At 41.9% G+C, this 22422-nt stretch overlaps 1 protein-coding gene across 2 annotated transcripts in view; it reads left to right on the top strand.

Annotated features, from left to right (window-relative positions):
* WDFY2 (WD repeat and FYVE domain containing 2) overlaps positions 1-22422 on the top strand; it is a 59304-nt gene that overhangs the window by 35545 nt on the left and 1337 nt on the right. The window contains exons 3-11 of one of the 2 annotated variants that reach the window (XR_015774629.1): positions 140-213; positions 7052-7106; positions 13346-13496; positions 14901-15013; positions 15928-16054; positions 17899-18004; positions 20700-20797; positions 21450-21580; positions 21902-22010. Coding sequence is in view for 1 of the 2 variants with exons in the window: in XM_005516342.3 (XP_005516399.1) it covers positions 140-213; positions 7052-7106; positions 13346-13496; positions 14901-15013; positions 15928-16054; positions 17899-18004; positions 20700-20801; positions 21450-21580; positions 21902-22010 (968 nt within the window). In the remaining variant the exon portion in view is untranslated. Of the gene's footprint in view, positions 1-139; positions 214-7051; positions 7107-13345; positions 13497-14900; positions 15014-15927; positions 16055-17898; positions 18005-20699; positions 20802-21449; positions 21581-21901; positions 22011-22422 lie in introns of those variants that run through there. The other variant, XM_005516342.3, reaches the window with a different exon arrangement.

The raw sequence follows: 22422 nt of genomic DNA on the forward strand, positions 1-22422 counted from the left end.
TTTTAATGCTTGTCTAGTGGTAAGCTCAAAATTCTGCACAGGATAATAAAGCATGTTAGCTAATTTTTGGCTTTCCAGAACTTCAAGAAAATGAGAATCTCAGTTTTGTTAACTTCATCAACATGTTCATTTTTTTCAGCTCCATGTTCATGCATGTCTTTTAACCCGGAAACCAGAAGGCTGTCCATAGGTCTAGACAATGGTACAATCTCAGTAAGTACATCCAAAGATTTCTAGCTGAAATGCTTCCTTTTTGAGAAGTATATGTGTGATGATGTGGTGAGAATATTTTTGGTAGTGTTTGGGAGACAGACTTTTTAATGATAGTGGAACTAAAACTGTAGTGCAGAAAATGTTAGATTATTAAAAATCTTATTCCAGCTGCCACAAAGAGTTTGAGTGGGATTTACAGTATTTATTAAGCAAGTCAACTATCTGTCTTAATTTGCATATCTCTTAAAAAATAACACAGAAAAACAGCTGTTGTTTTATTAAATTTAAGTGACTTGTTAATTACATGGTACCAAAGTTTTCTGAAAGCAGCAATTAAGAGGAGGAAAAATCATCTTAGAGGCAGAAGGTGGATTTCTGCTCCATCCCTATCTACTTTTCCAAACTTCAGAGTTCAGATTTTGTTTTCCTCTCCCTTCAGAGGGGTTGCTTCTAATTGGCAGGGAGGTTGCTGAGAGATTTGGTTCATTAACATCTGAGATAGAGATGTGTGGAAAGGAAGTAGGATATTAAAAGAGGAGTGTGTCTGTTAGATCTATCATAGAGGGTAGCAGTTGACCTTATTAATAGGATTTTTCTTGTGGGATGATGAATAAAAAGCTCTATCACTTTAGAAGAGTGGAAGAATCATGGGTCAGAAATATTTTTCACCTACGCCTCATCAATAGATTCCTCTTTCAGTTTAAGATCACTTTACCATCACTTCAGATTTTTCTGCTGTTATCTTGCCTTAGGGGCTTTCTAACTGAATGAGTGTTTTCAAGCTGATGTAAGGGCAGCTGTCTGCACTAAAGCCAGTATGGTGTTTGGGAAAGAGGATGTGACCCTTTTAGTTGTTGCCTGTAAGCTCCATCAAAGATGTGAAGGTTTTGACCTATAAAGCTATTAATGCCTAGTAGCAGAGACTTTTTGTGTGCCTGTAGGAGATTTTTCCTTTTGTGTCTAGGAGATGGGACAGATTCCAGAGAATTCTCTGCACCTCTGAAATTCTCTCCTTCCCACTCTGAAATAGCTGAAATTTGCCGATCCTGCTAGGCACTTTTGTTTTCACCAGGCCTTTGAGGAATGTGAAGGCAACTGTAAATAAGGTATTTAAATACTCTGGCATGATTAGAGATACGTCCTTTGTCTTGGGGGCATTTTGTTTTGAAGAGTCAGAGGATCCTTAAGAGTAAATGGGGTCAAATATTTTCCATTCTGAAGCTAAAAAAGGTAAATGAGATATGCAGGTGATAAACCTACATGTGACTTAAGATATTTATAGGTTTATATTGCCACATCTAAGGCAGATTCTATTTGTTGCTAAGCTGGGTTTTTCTTCTCCCGGTCTTCTGGATACAAATATATAGGAAGGGGGAGGTGCTTGTCTGTGTTGCTTGATTTAGTCCTCTGTAGCTGCAAGCACTTGTGTGGTAGGGGAAAACGCACTCCACAGATTTGTACAAAGGATGAAATGTTTTCATCTGTAACAGACCGAGGACTTACTTGTAAGAGAAGCTACAACTGTAATGTGCTGCAAGAAGTGGTGCAGGTGGGAATGGATGAGCAAGGGGAGCCCCATTTTCAAATCCCAGAAATATTTGGGTGTAGAAAACATCCCCTGGTGCTTTTGAACGTGGGTTACAACCACCCTCTAGTGGAAAGGATAAATTTTCTTTCCTGGGCCCAGCTATGATGATTGGTTTAGCACAGGAATACATAAGCAGGGCACACTGACCACAAAATAACAGAATTTACTGCAGCAGGGTGACCTTAGTACCCTTATTTTAATTTCCTCAAAGGGAAAAGTACAGGCAATTTGCTTGAGCAGCTTGAAATATTTGGGAATTAGTCAGCTGCTCCACATTAGCACTTCTGTAATTCCCAGCACACTTGTGTATGCTGGGTGCAGGGCCAAAAAAAAACCCAAACAAAAAACCATCCAACTATACCAGTAAAACCCTGACAATTATTCTGCACCTTCACATTGGGTAGAAAGAAAGGATTCCTTGTAAGGGCTATGAGCTGATAGTGATGAGAGTGACACATAATCTCAAATGATTTTTTCTACAAAGCAAGGAAGTACTTTCAGGTGTAAATGGAGATGAGGAACTGGAAGTGGCTTTTTTTATTCTGTGTGGAATTTTTGTAAGCCGTACGGATTTTGGTTATAAGCGTGGCACTTTGGGAATGTGTACGCTGCATTTGGAGAAGGATGGGCAGCAACGCTCTTGGCACAGAAAGAAGTTCCAGTGAAGCCTCCTAAGGTGAGCTTGTATGGCCACCTCTTTTGTGAAACAAGGCAGCAACTTTTGCTCCTACAAAGAGGAAGAGATTGTTTTTAACCTTTTGTCACTTCTCAGCATGAGGGCTGCACAAACATTTGTGCAGCACAGCACAACCTTACCTTGAGTACAGATTGTCTGGCATCTTGCTTCAAGAGTGATGGAACCTATTGTAAAAAAAATAGACTTTCTGCGATCTGCTTTTTTTACACTTTGCAAACCTTTTTTGAGAAGGAATGACATCTTAGGGACTACTTGAAATCCCTTTTGGAAGCCAAAAGACTGGACATGAATTCCTTGCTCAGAAGTGGAAAAAAACATACTCTAATTGCTGCAGGGCTCTTAAGATACCACAAGAAACAGAAGAAAGGTGTTCCACTTGCAGTAAACAGGAGACTACTGATAAGATGAGACTTCTTACTTCATTTCATCCATATGAAAATTCATTTCCTAGATAGATAAAGTTAAGCATTAGGTTCTGCAGCCAGTAAAGGAAAGATGATTTGTCTTTGGATGCACCCATGTTGCTTTTTCTAGAAACCATTATGAAATGGCATAAATTTCTCTCTTCATATCTGGGGAGGTTGAAATGAGAGATTTATTTTTTCAGTAGCTGAAGATGAAATAAATACATCTTTTTTTTGCTGACCTTGACTAAGTCTATACGAAGCTGTTATATATTTGAGCAGAGCCACAAGGACAACAGGGCACCAGAATAACCCCTTCAGAATTCTTCCTTGGGGATGGTACTTAAGATAAATTCATCTTCCACCTCATCTGATCTTGCAGCTGTCTACAAGTTTGACATTTGTATTAACAGTATTTTGAATACCTGAGACTGAGTCAGGCTCTAACTGTTGATGTACAACCTTCCCCTCTGCTCTGTTGTGGGGAGTTTAGTATTTTTTACCTCAAGAAATGAAATGAAATGATATGATAAATAAAGTGAAAATGCTGTCATTATTTATAGAGGTTTGGGGTTTTTCCCAATAGATATAGATGTAGTGTCTGATAGAAGATTTATGGGTTTTCATTGTCTTCCATATCTGAAGCAGGTTTGTTCTTCCCTGGAAGACCCGAGAGTGCAGTCAGTCACTTGTGTTAGCAGGATAGAGTCAAGCCTATAGGGAGATTCATAGATGTTATGAAAATGGTATCGTTTATCAAAGAGCAGACTGTAAATTCCCCAGGGCAGGAACTAGCCTGTGCATGGGTAATACATAACTAATAAATAAAGATTATTTACTCAGAAATGGATTCAGTTCCTTAAGGAGAGTTCTCCATTTTGCAGTACATCAATTGACATATACCTGAAGCTCTGGGAAGGCATGGATCTTCCTTAGTTGCTGGACCCTGTCACCCAGCCCCATGGCCAAGGACTCTGAATTATTTAAACAAGATGCTGATACTATTTCTCGGATGAGGTTTTACAGAAGTCTTTTGCTCAAGAGAAGTTTGTGGTGGGTGTATGTGTTTCAGTGTGAGGGAGGTGTGATACACAAAGGAATAGTTGGGAGTCTTTGTACACCAGTGGACAGCTAGATTTTGACAGTTTTTAAGAATTCTCCTTTGCACTTTGTGAAGTACACATGGTACCAAGTCACTGTTTAATAATAAGCTTGCCTGAAACAGGCAAGCCTGAGCATTAATGTTTTAAGTATGACAAAAAGGTAATAAAGTAGCTCCAAAACCACCTCTGAAGAATAAAGTGTAATCTTTCCAGAGAAGTTGTTTTTAATCCCTGCAAGGAGGGTGTTTGGTTTTACCATCCTGAGTTCTCTGATGTGTCCCAACCCCTCCTGTGCAAAAGGGCTTACACAGGACTCAGAAATCTTTCTCTGTTCTGTTAACAAGCAGTGACTGAGCTGTGTAGGTGACCCCAGCTTTTCCAGCTCATTAAGAAGAGCCAGAAGCTGCCTAATGAGAACTGAGCGTCAGCAGCTCTGAGAGGAGCAAAACATCTACGTAGGCAAGGATAAAAAAACAGCCTCTGCTGGTACAATGTTAAAGAGATGTAGTTGATGTTTTTGTAGTGCAGATGACACATTGTATGTGCAATAGGGCATGAATTTCATGAGCAAGGTGCCCTGTGCTAAAATACCTGTCTAGTGACGCAACTAATGCATTTGGCTTGAAGAGGGAGAGGGCAATAAGTGCAGTGGAAGAACACGGGAGTGTAAAGGGAAGTGGGGAGACCTGCAGAAAGATTAGAAAATGCATCACAAATTACCATATCCTTTCAAGAAGACAATGATATGCAAGAAGTCTTGAGGAAAAAAAAATCCATTATTTAGGTTAACTGAAATTGTGTTTATCTTGTACCATGTTTGTTTTTTATTTTGGATGGAGCAGTGTATTGATAGTACATAGCTGTGGCTTATATTAAAGAACACAGTGGTGATCAATACTTGGATGCACCTTACAAACCACACATGTTTGATTTATTATATTAGAATGGAGATATTCAAAAGCCTTTTCAGTCTTCCACTGAAACTGTGGAGCTCTTTGGATCACAAAACAGAATGGCTGCATCAAATTTGTTAAGATAAAAATGCAAATAAAAGTGACAATGCAGTCCACTCTCTACATCCCACCTGAAGTCACCAGCGTCTGTGTGCCACTGCAGTCAGAGACAAGGACAGCCAAATTGGTGGGAAAGGCAGACATATCTTCCCATCACGTGTTGCAGCAATTAGAGCAATTTCTCTTTAGATAACAATAGAAGAAAGGATTCTAGCAATGGGTCCTGCTTCAAATAGGCTTTGTAGTGAAGCATTTAATGTTGTAGTATTCTTCAGGTTGTGGTCAACAAAAACAAGTTCCCATGTTAGTAGCTGGAAAGGTATAGCAGATTTTTAACTTTCCATGGTTTGTAGAGGTAAGGTGACCCTGGTATAGAAATCCAGATGACTTAATTTATTTGTTACTGCTGTTTAAGTAATGCTCCCCACTGTAGTGCTCAGCTGCCAGGGAACCCTACCGGGAGCTGGAGCAGATTAAGGAAAGGAAGATGTAGTAGAGCAATTTAAGAGAACATATTTTTAACAAATTTATAAACAGAAACATAGAGAGAGCAGAGTACATAGCTGCCTCAAATCACTCACAGTTGTTTTTCTGGAAGCTGGGATGTGCAGATGTTCCACAGATGAGTACTGTAACCTCTCCACCTTGGTGCCAAGCAGTAGATGTTTGGTTAATTCTGGTGCTGAAGGCCAGACAGATTACCTGCAGTGACCCAACAGAAAATGCAGAGTGACTTATTTTTAAATTGTGTTTCGGAAACTGGGGAGAAACACTGGCTTGTTGGGGGTTAGAATGTCTTTTGCTCTTTTGCATTAAACATTTGGTTTCCCTTAAACATAGTCTGTAGGCTTCTGAAGTCCACTGTTCTCCAATGCTTTTGGCATATGCACGAGAACATTTCACAACTGTATGTTTATCAAATTCACTTATCTTGCATTTGTAATGTTTATTTTAGTTTTCCATCCTATTTCAGGTTAAATGAGTTGTTTTACTTCTTCTGTCCTCTAGGCAGATTAGCACAGGGAGTTTCTTTGTAGTTTGCTATAAATTATTAAAATAATGTGGTTTTACACTCCTTCATTTTTTATGTTTCTCTGAGTATCCAATGTATGTACATAGATACCTGACAGCTCTCTGAAAGCTAATTCATTTCGTGCTGCCACAAACCCTACCCTTTGCTTGGGTGTTTCCTTCAGAGAGATGTTGTAGGAGTTTGGTTGTGGCCATTCTGTTTCCCCAGTTTTGAGTAACTCTCCTCTTCAAAACAATCTGCAGGAACACATGGGTGGTCATGGTTTAATCACCTCAGACTTCTCCAGGAGCCAAGGCTGCCATGCAGACTCTTAGCTGCCATGATCAACATTTCCCCATGCAAAAGCCATACTGGAAATTGAACAGCAATGACACCAAGACAATAGAGCCTGTCCCTATAGGTGTGCTCTTGCCTGGACACAGAAGAATTTGGGTTTCTGTTTGTCTGAAGCACTGAGAGGCTTTTCAACAGAAACCTGAAATGCATTCCATTCCCATCACGTATTGCTGGTACCTAGTCTGGACTGAGCAATTTGGAGGGTCTCTTACATATTTATATTGCATTTCCTGAATGTTCACATTGGGGTGTAGTTAGTGTATGCGCACACAAGGATACATGTGTGTACACAAATGTACATGTAGGCACACAGAGCTGTGCACACATGCAGGTTTCTGCCCAGGTGGGCCTGAGCAGCAGGTATTCGCCAGGTGTCAGGTTCCTTATTTTGTGGCACCTCAGCTCACAGCCAGTCATTTCTGTCAGCTTTTTTGACTTCTTTTTTAATGGTTCCTTTTTATTTATTCTATTCATGTTGTCTTAGGCAGCTGTAAAAAGTGAAAGAATTTAGATTTTTAGGTTCTCAAAATTATTAAAAGTATAGATAGGGCTGTGGTTGTGAAGAAGGGAGAACTTACCTAGGTAAAGTATTCAAGTGTAAACAGTCTCAAACACTTTACATCTCTAAGCTCTTTTTCTTTTGCTTTTTCTTTCCCTCCCTCAGGAATTCATTTTATCAGAAGATTACAACAAGATGACACTAGTGAAAAGTTACCAGGGTAAGAAGCACAATCCATGTTAATTGGTTTGTATTGTCATTAATTTTTGTTAATGTTTTCTTTAGGATTATGAATGGAAAAGTTTCCCTTACAATGATAGAATTATTTTTTTTTTAACTAACGTAGATGCTGGTTTTATCAATAGATCTATAATGTGTTTATTCTGAGATAACAAGATTTTTCAAAGAGCTGTTTCATGTTCTGTTTTTCCTTTTAAATGTTCCTTTGGAATGTCACAGTAGACAACTAACTGTCCATGTCTGGGGAATAGGAGTTTTAATTTTCAATTTTCCATAATCCAATATATGTACTGAAACAACTTAAGAAACTAACCCATCTTTGAAGGCTGAAGCTTTTGGGGTTAGTCTGGTTGTATTTCAGTAACTGTCAGTTCCAGTAACCACAAGATTTATCAGTGAATACCTCTCCTAGTAAAAGGTCAAGAAATGCCAGTCCTTACCTTTTCTAATTAGAGTCTGGTGCTCACTATTGTGATGTTTTCAGAAACCTAGCTATTCATCCTTTTCAAACCTCTTAAGGACATTGTTTTGGACAGGTATTATAAAATAAACAAATACATGTGACAATTTATTATTTTTTTTTTCTGTTAGACTAGGAGATGGTATGATATTATGTGGTGTCATATGTTATATACTAAGCATTATGTTTCTGTATAGAAGCCTCAGACATGTTAGCTTGACATTTCTCACATACATTTTAAAAGATGTTCTTACTCATATATTTTTAGTTTTATACCTTGAAAGACTGAGTGTAATTTAAATCTCTAAATGAAGGCTCTGGGGATCACTTTGTAACATTTCAATTTTAAGGTATGAAGAGAATCTTGATTTTTGCAAAGCATGGCTAACATGTGAGCATGTGAGTCTTTCATGAATGTCTGGTGTGTTGTAAAATTAAGCTAGAATGCCTGCTTTTTTTCTTAGCTTATAAAAACTGAAGAAAAATATACAATGATGACAATATATATATATATGTGAATCTTAAATAAGATTGCTGCAGTCTGACTGTACAAGTGTTAAGTATCCAAATTTGTGATTGCTCTGCAGTCACCAAAGTTAAATGTGGCTAAGTTTCATATTTAAATGTCATGGCACTAAAGAGGGTGAGCTGAGGTTTTTTCTTCTGTGGATACAGAACAGCATATGCATGAGAACGACTTTCTTGATGAGTTCTTCAAGGAAAATGCTGAAAATTTTAGAAGAGAGGAATGGATTTCTTGGCAGTATTTCAGAAAAGCCAGTTGGCTGTGATAGCCCACTGAAGGTCTGGGGAAAACTCAAAAAATTAGAAAAGAAAAGAAGGAAAATGAACGCTGTTCTTATGGCTTTCTGCAATGTGCCAGATATGTTGCAAACATTAGAGGACACCTTTGGATAGGAAGATGTCATGGGTTATCCTGAGGGGAAACCCAAGAGCTCAGATTCCCCAAATATTGGAGAGCAAAGGATTCTGAGTGTCCACTAACAACAATGGAGAGGTGGCGCAGCTCACCACACTCCTAACTAGGGTCACCTTCTTCCTTCCTAGCCTACCTGTCTCACCATGGGAAGGTTTTTCATAGGATCATAGAATGGTTTGGGTTGGAAGGGGCCATAAAGATTGGTAAGTTCCAACCCCCCTGCCTGAAGGGCAGGACACCTTCCACTAGACCAGGTTCTCAAAGCCCCATCCAGTCGGGCCTTGAACACTTCCAGGGATGGAACACCCACAGCTTCTCTGGGCAGCCTGTGCCAGTGTCTCACTGCACACATGCACACGATTGCAGTGAACCGTTTTCTGACAGTGCAAGGCAGGAAAAAGAAAAGAAACCCAAAGAGATTCCCCACTGTTTTCAGGGCACCAATGACTCTGCTCCACAGCAGAGTGCCTCCCACCACCCCCCTCCAAAAAGACATGCTCCTGGATTCTCCATTCCTCACATCAGGCGCTGGTGAAGGAATGTAGTGCCCCCTCTGCCTGGTCCCTGGGCTTGGCTGGACCCATGCTGGAGGTCTGGAGTGCTGAGGAAACATTGCAAAAGTGAAGTGCTCTGTGAGCAGCTGTCAGTCACAGGGTACAGTCCTGTAGTGCCATTGGTCCACCCAGTGTTAGGCACTTTCATGCTCCTCATGCTAAATTTGCCTCCAAGCAGAGCACTGGATCTGGGCTTACCAGCAGCCTTACTTGGTCCAAAGTCCAGCTGGAACACAGCAAGGAGGAAAGAGCCACATTTTCAACACAGTGTCTGGGAAACTATGCAGGAAAGAGCATTGTAGTCCCTTGGGTAGGTATATCAAGATCCAACAGAGATGGACCTTCCTCACATGGTCCAGTAGGACTCCCTCCACAACCCTATGCCTGCAGTGCACCTTCCTCACGTGGCCACACTGAGTTTTGGGGTTGGCATAAGCATCTTGGTAAAACCTTGGGCAAGGAAAAATTAAAATTAAAAAGGAACAGGTGGTTTTGTTTGGTATGGTGGCCTTCTAGTGGTTCATTTGTTTTAAAAGTCTCAGTTTTAAAATAATTTACTTAAAGTTTTCAAGTAAGACCTTTATGTTCTTCAAAAGTGTTTTAGGGGGAGTAAATAATTTTATTTACCCTACTAAGTGGCTTTAGTTGAATCATGCTGATTCGTGTTGGTCAAATGATCTGGTGACAGAGAATGACAGCAGGTGGATAAGCTGTGAATAATAAGACTTTGGTCTTGGTAGGGGTGTGCAGCCAGGTGTGGTGGCTAATGGAGCCTGGCCTTGCTGGTGTACATGGCTGGACATGCTCTGTGGAGGTTTTGCTGCAGCACTGTGTCTGCAGTTGTGAAATCTTATTTCTTGAAAGGGATCTGAATGCAGTGATGGGGGATGTGACACAGGATTAGTCAGGACTCCAGGGTGGGTCTTGTGGCATTGGCCTCCTGCAGGCGCTGACTCATTCCCTTGCATAAGGAGGAGTAGTGCAAGCATTTGATCAGCACCATTTGGGATGCTCTGGGAAATTAATTTTTTCATTGTGTGTCTCTCTCTCATATCATCATCCCCTCTTCTTCAGTCACAGCACCATCTGAAGGTGTAGACAATCTCTGCTCTCTCCCTGGGCAACTCCTCCCACATTCCTGCAAGAAACCTTTCCCTTCTTTCAGCAGCTGTGGCTTCCAGCCCCCTCCAGCCCCTCACAGTCTGGTCCATATGGCTGTTGCTGCTTCCCATTCTTTATGGCCTTCTCTACACTGCTTCTTGCACCTGGACCATCTTGCTGTGCTTCCTCTGGATGAGATAAAAACTACTGGTGTAGTGTTTTGTTTTTTTGTTTGTTTGTTTGACACACGCTTTTTCTGCCTAGCCAGATTTGTAGACCTGTTTCTGCCCCATGCTTTGTGCAGCCTGCCTGTTTCCAGGGTGTCACCCTGACCCTCTGCTTTCAGGCCAGCTGATGTCATGCCCTTACTTCTGCTTTCGCCTAAGCACAGCCTCTTCACTTGTGCTTTCCTTGCTTGTGCTAAGCTTTTTTTTCTGCCTGGCAATTTCCATCTCTGTTTTGGTGTTTGCTGATAGTTTTTGCTGTTGTAACCCCTCAGAACAGCTTCTTGCCCATCACTGTGTGACTGTGCACTGACCATGCTTCTCAGACTTTTGCCTTTATACACAGCACTGGCCCTCCATTTCCTTTGCTGATATCTTGCTGTGCACCTCCCAGCTGCAGCTCCCAGCTGCAGTTTCTCTTCTCTGGGCACAGCCTTTCCATCCTCGCTCCAACCTGCTCTTTGCATAGTGCTCACTGCTGCTGTCTTGTAGAGCAGAACAGCTACCCTGCTCCCTCCCACCCTCCAGCTGCACATGGACCTGTGCCCTTCTCCTTCTCTGCTGCTTCTCTCTCTTCTTTACAGCATGATCTTTCCCCACAAATGGCTCTCTTCTCATTCTGGTTTACACATATCTGCTCTGCCTGGTGCCTGTTTAGAGTTCTCTGCTGTTACCACATTCACACTCCATCCCATCTCCATCCTGCTGTTGTTACAAATGAGCAGCTTTGGAATTGCTTGCTCCACATTTTTCTGCATACAAATGGTGATCAAATCTTCAGTTAACGAAGGACCAGCTTTTTGCTGCTTCAAGACGATGAATCTGTGTTAATCCTAGGGCCCAGATCCCTTCCTTGCTCTTCTGTCAGCTTCCAATCTTCTAATATTTTGCTTCTTTAAGCTTTACATGAGTCAAATTCCCTCTTAAGGACAAGTGACTTTCTGATTGCATTTGTCTTCTCTTTGCTCCTTTACTTAGATGATCTCCACTGTGCACTTGCACTTGTTTCAGATATATCTGCCATCAGCATGTGTGTGGTGACACCAGCTAATATGTGCATGTGGACAACAGAGTGCTGAGGTTGAAAGCTCTTTTTGGGGAGGGAAGATAAGCAAAGCTGTCATGTACACCCCATCCACCTCTTGGCAAGTACCATTTTTTAATGTCTACTCTTTACTTGCCAGGAAGAGCTGCCTCAGCATCCACAGCTAGTACTTCTACCAAAAATTACAAGCCCTGTCTTTTAGAATTTTTAGGAGGTAGAAGGAGGTTTATGAGAGTTGGGTGGTACCAGCTATCCTCACAACCAATTCAAACCATCAGAAGCTGTCGCTAGCAATTTGCCACATGCTGAGAAAACATTTCTGGACAGGCCTTGAGCAGTCTGATCTCAGCCAGCTTTGCACATCCTGTGGAAATGCATGTGTGTGTGTGTGTGGTACTGATGGTTCACACAAGCTCCTGGAGCATGTTTGTGAGCCCGTGAGGTGTGTGTGGCAGCAGTCGTGTCCCGAAGTGCAGCACTCAACTGGCTGATGCAGCTGTTCCCAGAGAGAACAATAGATGGCTAAAGATAAGCGTGGGGCTACTGAATTTCTTCCCAGAGAAAGCAAGGGTAGAGAGGAGATGGGATCTATTTGAAAGAGTTCAAGTGACTCCTGGATGGTCCCCATCCTTCTACCTGGAATGTAAAAGTGAATGGAAAAGCCATTCTGAGCTCTTCTAATGGGCAAGGGTGAAATCATCTGGGCACAGTTTACACCTGACACTTTGGTTCAGCTGCCTATCATTGTTATGGCAAGTTGTGTCAATAAATCTATTGACTTTTCTGCTCCTGCAAAATCAGTCTGAAAAAGCAGTGTGGATCAGGGCCAGTGTTGTCTCTTGGGAGCCTCCTCTTCTTTCCTACAGGTAGTTCCCCCTTGTGGGGTTTGAACACAGCTCTCATATATGCTGCACATTTGTCTAGGACAGACAACAGTCTTCCCATAGTGTTCTGAAGAAATTCTCTGTATTTCAGATAGAGGCTTGGGGCTGGTTTTTAGGCTTCTAAACATATTCAGTCTTTTTTTGTGCCAGTTTTTATACAAACAAATACCAGCAGTCTGTTTCATGTGGCACATGTTGCTGCATCTTAGAACAGCAATAAACCATTAGGGCTGTAGATTGAGGAGTGTGGCATTCACCATTAGGTTACAGCTGGGAATAATTCTGTATGTCTTTCCAGCCACTTGTTTTATTAGAATATCGACTCAATCAGCACTTCATGACTAAGCCCACTGGTCATTCATACAAAAAACAAGCATGCATCCCCCTGTTTTAATGAAAACCTTTTGATAGCTTTGTTTTGGTGTCAGTAGAAATTTATTCCTTCAGCTGTTCCATTCATCTACCACACTTGTGATATTTTCATTTATTTAATTTTTATTCCAGTAACCTTTTAATGCTGCAACTTCCCTTTGGTGCAGCATTGTGCCTGTGCTGTAACTCATTGTTCTGCTGGGGTACCACAGCCCAGATCCACCAAAACTTAACAGCAAGAGGAGCAGCAGTGTAGGCATTTTCATTTTTGACTACTGTCAAAAAGTAGCTGAAAAGAGGTTTAAATGGAGCCCCAAGTCCATTCCAGGTGGCAGCTTTGTTAGTGATGATACAGTGATGGAGGGAAGAAGTTTAATGCTGTAGAAGATAAATGACTGCAATAGGCATTGAAGGAATTAAGTCTTGCTTCCACTCTTTCTCATGCAAATGCTGAACATGCAGAGCAGGGACCTTACAAGCTTCCATGGAAGCTGATGTCAACAGGATTATTAAACACCAGCTGCTTCTGTAGGGAAGTGTGAGTGGAGGAGTTGGATGCAGTTGGTATTTGCAATGGTTGTCTGCCCCCGTGTTCTTCTCTGCAATGTGTGATTATAGGTCTGTCTGCTTAATTTTCAGCTCATCAAAGCAGGGTCATCATGATTCTGTTTGTCCTGGAGATGGAGTGGGTGCTGAGCACCGGACAAGACAAACACTTCACGTGGCACTGTTCAGAGAGTGGCCAGCGGCTGGGGGGGTACCGCACCAGCGCAGGCGCCTGCGGCCTGCAGTATCCTTTGCTGAGCTCTCAGTTCTATTTCTGCTCTTTGGCACTCAGTCTTTTTAGTTTGTTTGTCTAGTTGTCCTCTGAATTTTGTGCCCTGTATGTATTCAGTGCTTTGTGAGAGAAACTGTTATTTAAAGCCAATTTTAAAAACTGTCAGTTCTTCTTGCTTTGTTTCCTTAATGTGTTGTGGCATATTTAGGTCTAAGCATTTTTGAGCGCCACAATGGGCGATCTACAACCTATTGTGGTCTGCTATTGTAATAAATATGGATAGAGCCTTCAGTTAAACATGCAGTGCATGCTTTCTTCAGAGAATTAACGGTAGCAAAAGTAGGTTGGTGGTCAGGTCAGAGTGCCTGTGTGTATGCATGGTAAAAATTAAATTACTTTGATAAAAAATAATGAGCACTTGTCCTTCACTCTGGAACTGTTCACTATGTATTGGGAGTTTGGATTAACTAAAGAGTAAATGATTCCAGAAATGGCACTCAGGTGGCTTATTCACATAGAGCTGCCCCAGCTGCCTGACAATAAAAGAAATATTAATTCAGCTTTATTGCAAATGAAAAGGGAAAAGGAAAAGTAGGAGCTCTTAGGCTGAAAACAGAGGTTAGCATAAACAGGCCTTTTAATGCCCCAGAGTGTTTGTGGTATAGATGATGCATGCTTTGCTAGTTCATGAGAAGTGATACTGACTCAAAATTATTGTTTCAAGATGGACTTGTTTTATATATCTGGTAATTCAGCCAATCTAAATGGCAGAAAGACTTCTTAATTAATTGATAAATATTTTTTAAAGCATGATGCAAGAATTTGCTTGTTCCCTAAATCTCTCTAGAGAACAGCCAATTTTCACTAATAAAACCTTTTGGAGGACAATTTAATTTGGGTCATCTGATTATGATGGTGGAGGGCAGTGGAAGCAGTGGAAGGGAGAATCACTGGCAAATACTGCAAAAATATTTGGCATAACCAGGAACAGGTTTGGGGTTTTTTTGTTCTGCAGTGTTCTGTGTGCTTAAAATCAGGACCCCTTTGTATTTTGTATAACTTTTGAAAGGGAGAGAGTACATACCATCCAACTCTAGCACTTAAGTTACAAAGCCTGAGGAGGCAACTCTTATGTTCATGGCTAAGGGCTACTTCAATGGTCTTTCATAACAAAACCACAAATTGTGTCCTGGAATAATCTTGTTTTTTCTCACCCAGGAATACTGCGCTATTAGTATGAACAGGTATTAGCATTATTAAGATGAAGAGGTGCCTAAAAGTAAACTCTAATACCTCCTCGAGACTGGAGCATTATTCACAAGATTGCAGTATACTCATGTCAAAAGAATTAGCAAGTCATGAAAGGAATGCAAAGCTTGTGTAAATAATAAGTTTTCCTCAGCATCTATCCTTCAGATTTGATGTGGAAACCCGGCATGTGTTTGTTGGTGACCATTCTGGGCAAGTCACTATCCTGAAACTAGAGCAAGAGTCCTGCAGCCTTGTTACCACATTTAAGGGACACACAGGTAAGGCCTCAGAAGGAGACCCAGAAAAATGCTCAGGAGGGTCTTCATCTGTGCTCAGCATCATGGTGGTTGGACTGCCCTGTGATACACTAGGATGGCTTGTGCTTATGCTTACAGTGGAAGAGACATAGCTCTTCAAGTGTCCCAGCAGTTCAGGGAAACTCTGTTGGTAAAAAGAAGAGTGGTCAGAGCTCTGAGCAGAACACATCTGTGGCAGAAAATGCCACAATTAGTAGCTGCTAATTAAAGCAGAGTGAGATTTGAACAAATTGTGGTAGTTCTGGGAGAGAGAAAGGATGCTGCTAAAGGCAAGATCTGTATCGGTAGACACCTGCCTATTCCAAGTGGAATAGGCACCACTTGGAGGCACTAAATGCTTGTTTCACTGCTGGGACTTGTGCCCCATCACCCTTTGAAAGGATCAACCCTGGATATGATCCTGCCATCTAACAGAAGAAATTGTGTCATTCCTCAACATTTTTTCTTCATATCCCTCCTCTCTAACTAAGTGCTAATAGCTCCAAGATAGCACAGTGTAGTTGAGTCCTTGTGCTAGAATACTGAGAAGATGCCCATGGCATTCCACACTTGCTTCTTTTTTAATCTTCTGGAAATTAAGAAGATGGAAAGTTGTGTAGCTCCCACTGTGACCATTCTTCTTTCACAATTTACTGCTCAGTGGATTCACCCATGCAAACAGCAGTGAAGCCCTGTGCCCACAGAAGAGCAAGATGGGGTTTCAGTAGTTTTTCTAGACTGTTATTTTTCCACTGGAAAGCACATGGTTGCATAGTCTTTGCCAAAGGGATCTGCATTTTAATCACTCCATATTTTTTTTGTATCTTTATATTTAGCTGCCTTCCAATCTTCCACTTTCTGTAATAAAATGACTGTTTTGTGTGTTGCTATTGCAGGTGGTGTCACTGCTCTCTGCTGGGACCCAATACAGCGAATTTTATTCTCAGGCAGTTCTGATCATTCCATTATAATGTGGGATATTGGAGGAAGAAAAGGAACAGCCATTGAGCTGCAAGGACATAAGTATGTTCAAAGCCATTCCTCCTGCTTTTATAGGAGGAAAGCTAAATGCAGAAGCCACATCTGGAAACAAACAGCCCAAAGGTTACAGTCTACACAAAGCCTCAAGATTGTATGTGTGACTCCCTGTAGTCTGTATACAACAGGAATAATTTGCTTATAGTAAATTTTCCAGTGTTGGGCCCACAGGCTGTTTTAAGAGTCTACAGAGGATGGTGAAGGAAGGCACATCTGTATTCCTGAATGTGTGGACCAGAGCCTGTGCCTTTGTTGGAAAGAGGAGGCTCCTCAAATGATAACAGCTCCAGGGAAATTCTCGGTTTTTAGGTGTCAAGGTCTTTCCTTCCCCTAGAGGGAGCATCGGGCTTGGACAATTAATCTCTTTTTCCTCCATGCTCTTTCACCTACAGCCTGAATTCTAAGTGATGTGCTTTGACCTTTAACCGTAGCAGCCTTCACATCTCCTCAGTGCAAAGAGGCATCATCTTTGCAAGTATATTTGCATAGCTGTAGATGTCTTTGAAGATGGGGTAAACCCATGCTGGGCATTGATTATACATCAGAATGACTCTAGTGGCAATGACTCCTCACTTTTTAACACTGGCAATGCAACAAGTTGGTTTCAGAGTGTTGGGACTGCATATATGTGGGACTTGCATGCCAGGCTCAGGTCTGGAGAGACTAAATCCATGGTGGTTTTGAGCTAACAGTTTCTTACATATTCATGCATTTCTTTTGGGTGATGCTGCACTCTGCTGAATGATTGGGATGCCTCTGGGATTTCAGAGCACTGCAGAGCTCTAGCTGAAATTCCCAGATCACCCTCATACCCTATCAGTGGTGCTTGCTAATGCATCACTGCTTGATTTATTGCTGTGGAAATCAGTTCTAATATAAAGTTATCCCCTGGACCTTAATCTGTGTGGTGGCTGTCAGCTGGAACTGTACAACACAACATCCTACACATCCTGATGGTGCCTCTGGTGTTGGGAGGCAGGCACTGTGAAGGGTGGCAGTGCTGTCCTGAACTTTCCTGTGAATGCATTCCCCTCTTCAGGTTCAGCCATAGGCACAGATAAATGTGTTAGCATGCAAGTCCTTTTGGCTGACAAGACCAGTGGTGGTAGCAAGGGAAACCAAATGTTGTGGATGATTTCTAGTCAAAGTATGTTCAGTTCCTGTGTCTTTGCAACCTTTTTTTTTCCATAGCACTATTGTACAGTCTTTGTATCCCAGGTTGCAAATAGCCTGAGATGAGGCCTGAATTTCTTTGTTTTATTAAGGACTGAGCCCATCTTTGGGGGTTTAAGCTGAATTGTTCCTCCCATGTTGTTTTTTTCATTAAAAGAAGAAACAGAAGCACCTAAATGTTCCACCTTATTATGAGAAGGCTTAGGAACAATTTAGTGGTTCCTACATTATTTTTGAATAGTGTCAAAAGAAAATCTTCAGTAGTTTCTCAGTGATATGCTTCTATATGTTGCAGAGATTTACAAAACAAAGTTGTTACTGACATTCTGACAAGAAGGTAACTTACCAGGGCTGTGTTTTTGCATCCAGTTGTGCCTTCAGAAGCTGCAACCCTATTGAGGCTTCCCAGAAGCAGCAAAAACAGTTATCAGAACAGGTTTTTGCTTTTGTGGATGCTGCCCAGATGAGCAACACTGTCATTCTGGTCCCAGTCTGACAGTAAAGACTGATTTGCATCTGATGGATGCCATGTGCAGTGAGTGGTGGAGGGAAACATATGGGCAAACAAATGGTTTGTACTGCTTTATTGATATTCTGTGCTCACTTGTGCAGTAGCCATAGGTGGTTGATTGCTAACCGTCTTGTTTCTTTTTCAGTGATAAAGTTCAGTCTCTCTCCTATGCTCACCACACCCGGCAGCTCATCTCCTGTGGTGCAGACGGGGGAATCGTTGTCTGGAACATGGATGTTGAGAGGCAGGAGGTAGATGCTTAGTTCTTGTCAGTTTGGTCTGAAGCAGTCCTGGGAAGAAGGGGCCTTTCTAAAATGTGCAGCTTTCAATCTAAACAAGATCATTCCAAGCTTTAAAAACATTTCTGGACATGCTCCAGTTGTTATACAGCAATTATGCTGTGCCTTTGATAATATGGTACAGGGGAAATCGCCTGGCAGAAGATTTGTATTAAATAGGTTGCTAAATGGCTCTTGCTCATTACATTAGTGCTCTGAAAGATATTCTGTAAGGAGAGTATTGAGATGCTCTGCTGTGTTTTTCAGCACGTCATGAGAAATATCAGGTCAGATGTAAATGGATGGACTGATTGATTCATTTTGGTTTTAAAAAAGTAAAACAAGAAGGCTCTTGGTCATCTCTGGAAAAGTGCAACCCAGCATTTTTCTTCCTTGATAAGAAGTCATATAACTAAGGGTTAAATCTCACCTGCCACTTGGTCTTGCTTCCCTCTGGTATAACCACATAGAAGTGCGGTAAATGATGTCTTTGTTGATCCAGACAGTAGGATTTCACCCACGCATTCCTAATTGCTTTTGTGCTTCATGGCCAACAAATGTGAGCAGGTGCAAAAACATTCCCCAGGTCTTTGGCGCTGTGGGAGCAGCCCCCGCTTGGCAATTTCTGAGTCCTAGATTTCTGACTCATAGAGGGCTGAGTGAACTCTGTGCTGGCTGAGTCAGGCACCAGCCCTGCTCAGGAGATTGGCAAATCCTGGTGCCATGAGTCACAGCAAACCTGTGCCCTCTTCCTGCAGGGGGTAGGTCAGAGCAAGGCATTTGGCCACATGGGCTTTCACCAGCTTTGCTGGTTCTCAAGACTTGTGGCCTGCATGGATTGAGTGTGTCTCCCTGGAGGAAGGAAAAACGCAAAGTGGAAAACTTGATTTAAAAAAAAATACTGAAATAGGCATAGGCAGAAACTGAGCTCCCTTTTTAATGTGAATTAGCATTCCAGTTGACTCGCCTTAATTGCTAATCCAGGGTCCAAGTATGTCATCAGCTCCTAAATTGAAAATAAAGCAGAGCGGTTTCCTCTTTCCCAACAGCTGTTTCCTTTTTGCTGCAACTCAAACATCTAGAAATGAAAACCTTTATTTATTTGCTGCTTTCAAAAGGCTGCAGTAAGGGTTAAGATTGGCTTATCACCAAATAAGCAGGAATGCTGTGAGAAGGCTGGTTTAAAAGATAGAGGAGAAATATTATTAGCTAAATAAAGGTCATGCAGCAGGTGCTAATGGTGCACAGCTTTCCCAGATTATGGCTCTGTGGGCTTGTTCTTGTTAACAGCAGCACAACAGGATGCTAAACCACCCCCAAAACATGAATCTTTGGGATTTTAATATCAAACCTTGGCTTTGGGTCCTGGATCACTTTTTTTTTGGATTTTGGCTTTTGTATCTTTGCCCTTATTTAAGGATTTTTCTCCATATGATACGTGCTCAGTACCCATTTTGTTACTACCAGACTTCCACATCACTGAGATTGTGTTAGTCACTTGAGCCATTTCATCCCTTGATTCTTTATTTTCAACTCAATTTTTAAAAAGCTGTAAGAAGATGTTTGAAAGATGCTATAAGCTGTCTTTCTGTTTGACTACAAAGTTACTTGTCACAAACAAAATGTTGTTGTTACTTGTCACAAACAAAATCTATAGTGTTCAAATGCCCAAGAGATGGAGAGTTATACACGGAGATGTAAATCTGTAGGCATTAAAAAGAAAGACTGTTGTGGGTAGAAAGGACAAGGATTTTCTCCAGCAGAATGAAATGCCTTCAGAATAACTGGCAGAAGAATATGGAACAGGTGATAGCTTTATTGCTGGGGGTCAAAGCTATCCTGGGAGCTGAGGGTCTCCATCTGCCCTTAACTTACCTTAAGTAACTTACCTTAAGCCTGCCTGGCTTTTCTATTGTTTTTAGTTCTTAATCTCAGCTGTGTTTCTTGCCATTTTAATTTGCAGCATGTGAGAAACCAGTGACTCTGATAAGACACCTGCAGTTTGCTAATAGCACTTCCTCACAAAATATTAAACAGTATTTAGTGTTCATTTAACCTCATGGGTTGATGAGGGAAAAGAGCTTGGGTTTTGTTTGGGTTTTAGGCTTGTCCGGGCGAATCACATCTTTCTCATCCCTGTGTGTGATTTGTAGCATAGGCACCTCTGACAGCAGGAATTCCTTTTAGGGTGTTAAAGAAAGAAAGAGTATGAAAAACCCCAACCACATCAGCATTTCCCATAACTTCCCTTTCCCTTCAGATGAGTTGCTTGGCTATCAGAAATACTAATTGACCCCAGCTCCCACCAGGGACAATAGCAGATGGTAAATGCTGTCCAGACAGGACAGAACAAAATATTTTTATATGTTTAATTCCAGAACTGGGTTGTTTCTATGGTCTTATTATCAAACTCTTTGTGATTTGGGTGAGAACTGTTCCTCCCATGTCCTTCAAAGCTAAGCCAAAAAAGATTCCAGGGAACACATATCATATTGTCATCATCAACAACAGTCAAAATGGCATCTTGTGAAATGGAGATACTAAATCAAGCTTAGCTGGCCATATTGCCACACCACAACACATCTTTTTTGTCCTGCCTCTAGGCTTCACTGGAAATTTTTCTGCTTGTTGCTCACTTCCACTTTGTGTTTATGTGTCTGTGTTGCAGACCCCAGAGTGGCTGGATAGTGACTCCTGTCAAAAATGTGACCAGCCTTTCTTCTGGAACTTCAAGCAAATGTGGGACAGTAAGAAAATAGGCCTCAGGCAGGTTTGTATGTGCCCTTTGGTGTGTTAACGTGGTGCCATTAGGCTTTTCTCTCATAATGGATTCTGGTAACCTTTTTCCTCCTAAAGCTTTGAGAATTTGCACTTTGGTCTTCCACTAAGTGCTCATGGGTGGGACAGTGGGTTCCCCTCTGTGGCTTGATTTTGTGGTTGAAAGGAATGCATTGTTCTTTTTCCAATTAATCCCAATAGCAAATGCATGTAATAGGCCTTGGGCTGAGTAGACTTGGGGCCTTCCATGACTTTAGCCATGTGGAACTTGCTCCTTGTTAGTCAAATAAGTTACAGAAAGAAATTTACAGGTGATTTTTGGAGACTGTGCCAGAACCAAAGCTGTTTTCAATGAGATTGGATAAACATCTTTAACTGCTCAGGCTGTATTGGGAAAGGCTTACTGGTCTGCTTGAAACATGCTGCTGTGTTTCCCTGCCTAGCAGCAGAGGGCTGCAGATTGCAGACTTTTACTAAAGGGGTGTAGAAGTGCTGCATGTGCTCATGGAACTTGAGAAATGAGGTGTCTGGGGCAGAGCTGAGCTGCATCATGTCTTGCTGGAGTGAGATGGTAGAGCCAGTGGACCTGAGCAGTGACCTTTGTGGCCTGAGATGTCTTTCTACATGTTGTCTCCCACAGCATCACTGCCGGAAGTGTGGGAAAGCCGTGTGCGGGAAATGCAGCTCCAAGCGCTCCTCCATCCCGCTGATGGGGTTTGAGTTCGAAGTGAGGGTCTGCGACAGCTGCCATGAGTCCATAACAGATGAGGAGTGAGTGTGGACACTGAGCCCCCTTGTGCTGCAATGGGAGAAAAGGGCCTGGGTGGGTGCAAGGATCCAGGAGGAAGCAGCCTGGCATGGTGGTCCCTGGGCTTTCTCAGCAGGATAAGGAGGAGATCAAGCCAGGAGGGGTAGAGAGCCCCCTACCCCTGTTCCTTTCATGCCAGAAAGGTCTCAAAGTGCAGTTTACAGAGTGGTTGCTGATTTAATGGCTTACAGTAGCAGTCAAATACTTTTTTCCTCAATAGAGAACATTTTGTGGGGAAATCCTGCAGTTACAGTTCTTGCTGATTTTTGGATTTCTTTCTTCAGGCGGGCACCTACAGCTACTTTCCATGACAGTAAGCACAACATTGTTCACGTACACTTCGATGCCACCAGGGGATGGCTGCTGACCTCGGGGACAGACAAGGTTATTAAGGTAGGAGCGAGGAATGTGCTCTAACTCCTGTAATTCATTTCCCTTCCCTCTCCTGTGTGGCTGCAGGATGTCATACCTGCCTTCTTCCACCCAGACACTTCTCACTTGGGATTTGGTTTAGGATTTCTGCCCAGTAAGGACCAAGGAGGTCTTGGTCTGTGAAGTTATTGCCTGAAGGGGCTGGGACAAAGCTGACTGAAGCTTCCCCTTGAGGAAGACCAACTGTTTTTCAACATGCCAAATCTCAGTGTAGCTGGATAAAGCAATAGCTAAAATAATGACTAAGTTTTAACAGCTTGAATAATTTAAAAAAACAAATACCTCACAATGTGTTATCAGACTGTTCTGATCATTGAAGTTAGTCATATAGTGGGAGTTTTTTGGTTTCTTTTAAGGCCATCTATGAACCTGG

The sequence above is a fragment of the Pseudopodoces humilis genome, chromosome 2 (genome assembly GCF_049639895.1).
Source record: "Pseudopodoces humilis isolate 2021_Gansu_Grassland_sample_001 chromosome 2, ASM4963989v1, whole genome shotgun sequence".
NCBI classification, from domain to species: domain Eukaryota; kingdom Metazoa; phylum Chordata; class Aves; order Passeriformes; family Paridae; genus Pseudopodoces; species Pseudopodoces humilis.